We start from the raw sequence: 9,690 nt of genomic DNA on the forward strand, positions 1-9,690 counted from the left end.
TGTCTCACATGGCCTTGAACAATAACCATAATACCATGACTTCACAAGAGAAACTACAAAAGACCATTTCTCAACCAAGTTCGGAGTATCAGCTGTCTTTTATCAGCCACAAGACTATTTTCTTGATAGAAATTTAGCTGTGATATAGCCTATTCAAAAAATTTAAATATTTTGATGAAGCTGAATTCATTGCTGCCAAAGTTATTTGTGTGCTGCATCTATTACTAGACCTTAAGTATAACTATTTAGTTTCATTTAGAATGTCTATTGGTGTGAAATGTAGCTTTGCTTTTAGCTAATGATTATAAGTTACTGAGTCGGCAACTGTATTTTAGATGCCTTCTGTATTATCGATTTTATTGTAGGTTTGCTGTGTTTGTTGCATAACTGTTTACTTCATGAAGTGCAAATTTACAAGATATCAATACCAATGAGTATTCCTGTGGTTGACTTCAGCCCTTGTGGAGTCGATCATGAAGTTTGTGATAATGAATCGAGTTTTCGATATGTTGGAGAAAAAATTTTTGAAGCTTTCAAAACAACTGGATTTGTATATCTTATGAATACTGGACTAGACAGGTGATTTTATGAATGGGCTGTTAAAGTGAAGAACAACAACTGAAACATTTTATCTTCTGTGCTTTTAATGTCTGATATAATGTCTGATATAATATATGATATGATACCGTATACAACTTGGTAACCTAGTTTCAATTGTGTTTTGACAAATCCATTGCAACTGAGATAACAAACAATCGTATGATTATTTGGTTTAGACTTTAGACAAAGGATTTTCCGCTTGGTAGGTATTAATTGATTATCTGAAGTTAAAAGATATAATATTTATTGGAGGGATGGCATTGGCATAGTAAGATAAAAATGGTATATATATTGTTTAATGTTTATATGACAACTATGCAGCAACAGCTGTTCTATTGAATCTACTTTTGGAAGTATCTTGACTACCGTTGCTGCTTATAGACATAGCCTATAGCTCCTAAAAGCTAACGTTTAATAATACTTTCTTTAAACTTTCAGACATGCTGTTGATGAATTAAACGTTATGACAGAAAAGTTTTTTCAACTTTCTGATGAAACAAAGTTGAGATATTCTCGCAAAGTCAACAATTTTGGTTATGATGCTTTGGGAAAAGAAAGGTAAATGTCAGTTTTTGCTGCAGCATTCAGAGTTGTCTCTAAAATATTGCTGCTGATTAGCACATCGTTTTGAATACCGGTAACAGATGTGACTAAATAGTTATCATTATATCCATAAAAAAATCAAAAATGTTGCTGTAACTGTTTAAAACTAAAGTTTTGTTATAAAAAAGCAAAATGTTGCGTAGAAATATCACAGATGTATTTTTGTCTTGTGCCGTACATGTTGCTGTCTATTTTAGAATTGCCAGCTTTCCTTTTGAGAAATCTGCCAGTTTTGGTATGAAAGTAAAATTGCCACATGCTATGGTGTATAATTATATATATGTAAGGTATTACATTGTTTATTTTATATTTTCTACCACTCATCTTGTTGGTAAAATAGGGAACTGTGTGCAGGCTTGGTTTGGACTACACGGTGCCTGCTACATGTGGAAGTGGATGGTAGATAATTTAATGACATTTTATTGCTTGTCATCAAAATGGTTTGGATAAAAAAGACCATACTTCTTACTCAGTTATCATAAAGGAGAAAAAAATTCTTGTAACATATAAATTGTGCATGCACAGCTTTTTCTTCAAAGGTGATAATTACAGTACTAGCAAAACTCAAAAGTGACCTGATCTCATTTATGGGTTATCCAGAGTTGCCATTGCAGAGATAAAATGCTTTCGCAACTAAATTAGTATGATGACTGCCAGGACAAACTTTTAATATGTACTTTTTTATAAAGCAAAGCTACTTTTTGCAAAGGGCTTAAAATTTTTGTCTGGCACTGGATACATTACATTTTGAACTGAGTTTAAAGTTGTCTTTTTTAGATTGAGTGGTTGATGGTCATATTGACTTTGGTATTTTACTCCTCATTGGCAAAGCTAGCAAGGCAAAATATTGACATTAGTATTTTATAAATGATTAACTTGTTGAACAGATGGTATTGAATCAGCCATGATTTTGTTTGAACAGTGAACACACACTTGTCTTTTTACACAAAAGCAGTGCTTTTTAACCAGTGAATAATAATGCCAATTTAGTTATATATATACTTTTAAAGATCAGCATTCAAGCTAGAACAGTTAGTTTTCCTGCATAATTTAAAATTATAAAAGATTGAAGAAAGGGCACGACCAAGGTATTTTAAATAACAGATAAAAAAATATAAAATATTTATACATATAAATAAATCAAATATAGTTATTACTATCTGAAGCCTTTACAAATTGTTTCACCTAACGGATCATCAGAAGGTCTTATTCAAATAGAATCTATAAAATTAAAATTAAACAAATAGAAATTAAACATATATAAACAAATATACAAACAAAAATATATAAACAAACCTTTTTACTTAAAATTGTGGACATAGCCAACTGATTATAAACTTTTTATTCTTTACAAAAGATGTTGTTACTTTACTACATTATGTTTGAAGACAGTGTAAAAATAAACAAATAGACTGAGAGTTTCTTTCTACTAATATATGTAATATATATAGGAATTTTTCTGATTTTGGTCCTACATTACGATATTAAAGCTAAAGCCAAACGTCAGAGACAAAAATGATTAAAAGTAGAATACATCTATGGGTAACCTACCCAGACTCAAGTATAGGCAAATATAGCTCATGCTAACAAAGATATGGATATCCCTGCTGTAGTGCAACATAATGTGCACTAGCCCAGTAATTAAGTAAGTCGTATACAGGCTTACACCCCGGCGTTGAAGGTTTAGATTAAGTGGAAGGAAAGGCAAGGAAGCCAACTTTCGTATTCATCTTCCCACAAGGCTTTAAGTGTTCTGCCAAAGACACAGTTACATGATCTTGAGCAGTGTCAAACTGGCACCCATTCGAGTGCAGTGCCCAGGCTCTCACCACTTCGCTATGCAGCTGATGCAATACTCATTGAGAGTGGCTTTTACTTTGCAGATGACTTTTAACACAATGTTTTAATTGATTGTCAGGTTGGCTGATGGGATACCTGGCGACTACAAGGAGTCATTCAACATACCTGGTCGGACTGTAAAAGATGAAAATACTGTGTGGCCAGATAATGTTGTGCCTGAGTTTTCATCTATCTCCATTTCGTTTATGAAGCGTTGCAAGACGTTAGTGCTAAGAATCATGGATGCATTGTCTTATGGAATGGATCTAGATGTATGTTTTGTTAGTTTAGGGAGTTAGTTTTGTAGAAAGCTTTGTAAGTCAATAGGGTGGTAATTATTCTCTGTATGCAACACTTCCTACCAATGCAAAGCTCTGCTTTAAAGTTAGGCTTGTTTACTTGACCCATGCTCTACATCAGTGTTTCCCAAAGTGGGTGCCAGTGCCCCCCTGGGTGCTTTTGCAACCATGAAGAGGGCACTGGCTATAAACTGGGCAGTTGAGGGGGCTGAGAGTAAATCGGGACAGTTGCAGTACAAACATACCAACATGCCCTGTTTTGAACAGTAGATTTACACTAAATTCTTATCTGTTCAGTTTTTTTTTAATTTTCTCTCAAAAATATAAGCGTTTGTCTTAACCGGTCTTTCATGGCTGTCATGAAAGTAGTGAATAAAATTAGAACGCACACTCTGAAGTCTGAACACATGTTTATTCAAATGATTGTGCAGTGAGAATGATGAAGCTTTTGACTGCTTGTTACACACCGAAGTACGATTGCTTTCAAAGGGAAATTGCCTTGTACGATTTTATTCTTGTACAATAACTTGATACCAGTGAGTGCAGTGACAGAGGCATATCTGATATTGATGTAGAGACGTACAGTAAACAGGTTCAAGAACTACACAAAGACATGGGAGCTCGATTCCAGAATGCATTCCAATTAGAAATCACTGACTGGATAATCCCACATGAAAGAAAATTTTCTTCTTAATATTTTTTTCCAAAATACAGGATAAAAAGAATCTGGCAACACTACATACATCCATACTTGAAATAAACAATCATTCATCACTGCGTTGTCTCTATTACCCTCCAGTTTGTGACCACTTTGAGGCGGGGCAGGTTCGTTTAGCGGAACACACAGACTACGGGTGCATAACTTTATTGTTTCAAGATTCCATTGGTGGTCTGCAGGTAAACACAATTTTGGAAATGATTTGACAATCATCAAAATGTTTTACACTTCATTTTTGCATGTTAATGTTTATCTAAGGCTGTAAACAAGCATGTGAGACACAAACAACTTATTGCATGTCAATTGAAGCTTGGTAGCAACCTTGTTGACATAGAATAACCTACAGTAGTAGTAGTTTCGTTTGGCTTTTTCACACTTGAAGCTCGTTGTCTTTTAGCCAATTTTAAATATGTTTCGTATTGGTAAAGTAAACTGTGTTGAAACCACCGGGTAGTGCCATCCATGGACAGACTAAAATCAAGTGATCAACACTTTGCCTGCTTTTTTCGCAATCTGAACAGACTGGTGTGTTTACACAAGTGCAATCGTGGTTGTTGAGAGGATAATGTGGGTCGCTTCAAATGTAAATCTCGGCCCTCCAAACCAGACATTATCTTAAGAAATTGGAAATTAGCCTGTTATTGGCGTCATCAAAAGGAAGAGTCTTTAAAAAGAAAAATAATTCGGTACAGATACAAAAACAGTTATATATATCATGTGTTGCTCCAAAGCATATGTTGCGTTTTTGTCCAGTTCCAAAATCTTCTTGAAAGATTTCGTGTCTCTTAAATTACCGCGATTCCTGGTGAAGTATCTCTTGGAATATCTTGTGGATGCTGTTGAGTTTAATGATTAACTAGTACTTAAAAAAATATATTGTCACAAGTTTTGATGTCGCTTTGCTGCGCCCAGCTTTTCAGATGTTCTGCTGATGGCTTTAGGTTGATATCTTAATGACTATGTGTGCAAATACCAAATTTTTACTCTATTAATTTTCTTCTGCTTTTTCCAGATAAAAACAAGAGAAGGAGATTATATTGACGCCGTTCCAATAGAAGGTTCCGTCCTTGTCAACGTTGCAGATTTATTGCAATTTTGGACCAACGGAAGACTCCGTTCCACGGTATGCGACATTTATCTTAATTATTTTATGATCTTGAAGATGACCTTCCGAGTTAGCTCATGCTTGACGTTGAGTTGCAAATTTATTGTTTGTATTTTAAAATTACTAATTGGATCTTTCAAAATAGGCACAATCTCCATTTTCATTGGATAATATGCCTTTTCATGACTCACAAATGTCTAACATTAGCACATTCTTCCCTACAGTAGATAGTTATGCAGATTTTGAATTGCTTTGAACTCAATTCGTTTTGTTTTTATTCCTTTGCCTTGACGTTTTTAAATTCCTAAGGCTTTGCATTGTGAGCGAAACATGGGAAATTTCAATAAATGACTTCGGTTATTGCGATACATCTTAATTGAAATATTGCTTATTCATAGCTTGTTTTATACCAAGGTTTCTCAACCTGGGGGTCGCGAAGGTCCTGTCATAGGGAGCGCAAAGAATGTAAATCTTTGCAGCAATCACTTTGTATACAGTAATGTAGCAAGATACTAAAATTGGTTGCACTGTTACGAAAGAGAACGCGTAGCTCGGTTGCAGGCCAATTTATCATCGTTTGTTCAAGTAGAACAAATGTACTGAGTCAGTCTGTTTAACAGTCTCAAAACGTTAGTCCGGAAGAACAGCTCATACGACGAAGAAGAAGAAAACGTTAGTTTTCGAAAAACCTTGGTCGGCGAAGTGAAGAAAATTGCGCAAAAGTGAAGAACAAAGTTGTTGAAAAGCATTTGTCTAAATCAGATTTTAATTATTGTGGAGTTGCGTTCAGTGTTCAGCTTATTTCTTCACTCTTCCCAGCTTATTTCTACTTTTATTTTAACACAAACAATCCACTGTGCAATAGCAATCAGTCATCATTTTATAAAATGTGGACTTGCGGATACACGGTCTGGAGGATTTATGTGCCTTTGTGTGTACATGAGGGTCTGCTACTATTCGGTGAGTCCGATTCGGTGAGTTCCTAACCTCTAACCCCTAACCCTAAGCCTAACCCTAAAACGGCAATGATAATTAGGCTACGGTACCCGATAATTTAAAAAAAAAGGAAAAAAATCACCGAATAGAGATCGGACTCACCGAAACGGGCCATTCCGGTACATAAAGACCTTGCTGTGAGTTCTGAATGAAGTGTTTGTTTTTTACAACATTGAGACATAAGTTCTTATCTAAACAATTTTTTCTCACACTGTTCTCATTGGAATTATAGCAGCACTAATACTGCAAAGGGAAATATGACGTCACTCAACAGCTTGAAATGTTTCTATCGATTAAAACTGTTGGTACATTATACACAGTACCCTTTTTGGTGTCCCCCTGCCTAAGGTAATTTCAACTATGCAGATAAGTTTTCGGCAAAGCAAAACGACGTTGCTTCTCTTCAAAGAATTCTTTAGTTACTGGTGATCATGCGATGTGTCACAGCAGTTATGTAACATCGCGTGTTCGATTTACTGGATGGAGTATCGCATTACATTTTATGTAGAGCTTTCGCCATACAAGTAGGCTATGACGTACTTAACGAAAATGCTGTGGTAAAAATGGGCAAAGTATATTCTCTCAATACAAAACAAGAAAGCTTGAGATTACATCCTCAAGAATTTACTTAGCTAGAAGGCATATTAGCAGCTCGACAACTCTGAGCGCTATGTCTTTGGAGTCATCTGTGTCTGCTTCCTGTTCTGGAAGTCTACGAAAGTGTCTGCTTGTCGCGCATGAATGGTGAACGCCTCACCACTCTGGTCGATCATGCAGTTTTCAAAGTAACGCCGATTCAACTCTCAACAGTGTAACAATCTACAGTGCTGGTAAAAATCTTGACATTAAATCGAAAAAAAAAGGAAAATCTTGCGAAAGAAGTATCTATTGAGAGTGATCGATGAGTAAGGCGCCCTCTGTGTCACGAGCATCCGACAGTTATTGTTCATTTTGTGAGACATCACATCAGGTTTTATCGCTCATGAGCCTTATGTCTACGCAATTCAAACAGTATCTGACGCAATGTTGAATTGCTTCTGTTAAACCTAACATCTATCGTTCTGGAAATGTGTGGGAACGGTCACGTCAAAAGGATTGCTGATACCATAATATCGAAACCATTCAATTGCTCTAACAACTGATCAACTTCCGTTATCGCATTGCGTTGGCTTGTTTGTACGTTTGCCTTGCCCAATGAACGCTTTCATTTTTAGAGAGTCCGAGATGCGTGGAAATGATGGCCGTTCCAAGAAAATAGTGTCTGAAATGTTTTCTTTTTTTTACTGACAAGAAATCAGCTGTAATAGATGAACATGAGTTGGTTAATGTTAATCCAACTTATGCAAATGTACGTCACCCCAATGGTTGGAAAGCAACTGTTCCGCCATCTGGTATTGTTCCCTGTCCACTTACATCCCTTCACGACACCATGCAAATGTTGAGAACGAGATCGTCGTAGTCGTAGAGCAGGGGTCGGCAACCTTTTTGAGCCGCGGCCAATTTGATAAAATAAAATATACTGGCGGGCCGTAACTGCCGGGACAGCTTTTCTGAAACGCGAATATCTTACCCTTAAATTGCACGGCGTTTTACACTCCTATTCATGCTTATATAATATGTTCATTGATATGATAAAAGGAATTTATTACTTTGAAACCGATTATTAAAAGAACAAAATGTGTGTAACAATTTAATGTGAATGTTGATGTTGTTTGCATTTTTTTGCCAAATTGCCAAAGTCAGTTTTGATATTGGAACAAGAAATTTGTAAAACATCATTAACATGTTCATCAGATAAACGTGATCGAAGTTTATTTTTTGCAAAGTTCATCTTGGAAAATAATTGTTCACAAAGATAAGTGTTCCCAAACATGGATGCAATTTTTTTCGCATTATCTCGTAATTTCGGAAATAGGGTTGCAGATACATGTTCTTTGTAAAACACTTCCGGAGAAGTAACGTGAAACTTCGACTTTAACGTTGTATTATTCTGAAGTTCAATCAGTTCCATCTGCATGCTATTGTCCGCATGGGCTGGATCCACATCAAAAGGTGTTGCCAGTAACGCGAATTCGTGTTTGTGCCTTCGCATGTCCTGGAACCGGGAAGCAAACTGCTGTTTGATGTCAACAATAACCTCCACATATTTCAACGTACTTGACGGACTGTTGTTACCAGATTGGAAAAATGTGCAAAATTAGAATTACGAAGTTGGTGTTCCCAAAGTCGCAGCTTACATTCAGGTTTTGTTGCACTATGATTTTAGCATGCGAAAAACAACTTATTTATCGCCGCGGGCCGAATTGCGTGCTTTTGCTTGGAACTGCTCGCGGGCCGGAACGAAGCGCCTGGCGGGCCGGAGCTGGCCCGCGGGCCGTAGGTTGCCGACCCCTGTCGTAGAGGAATCAAGTGTAAACTTAAATGATAGAAACGATTCAAATTATTCGTTCGATATCCCCTCTAGAGTCTACACGTTCATTTAACGTACAACAAACTCGTTTGTACCAGTAAAAAGGCCTCACCTACTTTCACCCCAAACGTCGCTGTCATCCAGACGGTGTAACCACAAGTTTACTTGCCATGTAACTGGGCCACTTATGTTTTCGCCACATTTTCATCAAGCTTCTGTTTTCAGCCTCATCGAATCTTGATACCGAGCGACGACACCCAGCGGCGATCTGTACGTCGGTCTATCGCTTTCTTTGTCCACCCAAACGAAGACCTCTCTCTTCGAAGGAGTATTTTAAGTCCAGGCGACAAGGCACCTCTTGCAGAAATGAAACTGCGCCATTTAAATGCAAGTCAACTGGAGAATATGACCGTTGGTGATTATGTTCAGTCTCATTTTACGATAAATTATGCTTGAAAGCAACGTATCTAAGCTGAAGTTTGAATGAGACCGCTCCCACCATGCCCTGATTCTTCCCTTTTGATTGCACTTTTGTTGTGATGCGCCATCTCGCGGTCTGTTAATACACAAATTATGAGTGACCAACTGCTGTTGTCTAAAGTTGCAGTCAGCTGATATGGGATGCAGATATGTACAACATATTGATGGTTGAATGTGGGCAGTGACGTAATCATAGGAAGGCTCATAAACTTAAAACACCACGCTTGGTGGTAAACCAAAAAATAATATAATAGCCTAAATCATCATCAGTCGTTATCTCCGCCTGCGGCAGATTGCGCATCAACATGGCTTATTTGCTTCCAAGAGTGGCGATTTTGAGCCAACTCGCCCAGTGTCGTCAAGTGGAGTCCGGTCCATGATTGAATGTTATCTTGCCATCGTTGTGGTTGTCTGCCACGTTTTCTTTTTCCTTCTACTTTGCCTTCTGTGCAAACTTTGCTGATTCCGAATTGTGATCTTTTAGTGTGGCCGAACAGTTTTAAAACTTTTGATTTTATTATTGCTGCAATTGGATTTAGTTTTGTCATAGTTAGAAGATCTTCTATTTTTGTGTGATCAAGTAACCTTTTGTTGGTCATGCTTCTCATGATGTGATTTTGAAAGGTAGTGAGTTTTTTCA

General features: G+C 37.0%; 1 protein-coding gene across 1 annotated transcript; it reads left to right on the top strand.

The window, feature by feature from the left end:
* Positions 1-339: 339 nt before the first annotated feature.
* LOC145778018 (uncharacterized) lies at positions 340-9,156 on the top strand. Its single transcript, XM_082589404.1, has 6 exons — positions 340-579; positions 1,039-1,158; positions 3,122-3,314; positions 4,056-4,238; positions 5,072-5,182; positions 8,796-9,156. The coding sequence occupies exons 1-6, from the start codon at positions 431-433 to the stop codon at positions 9,024-9,026; spliced, it is 987 nt and encodes a 328-aa protein (XP_082445530.1). The 5' UTR covers positions 340-430; the 3' UTR covers positions 9,027-9,156.
* The last annotated feature ends 534 nt before the right edge of the window (positions 9,157-9,690 follow it).

This window comes from Aplidium turbinatum, chromosome 10 (assembly GCF_918807975.1).
Source record: "Aplidium turbinatum chromosome 10, kaAplTurb1.1, whole genome shotgun sequence".
NCBI classification, from domain to species: Eukaryota; Metazoa; Chordata; class Ascidiacea; order Aplousobranchia; family Polyclinidae; genus Aplidium; species Aplidium turbinatum.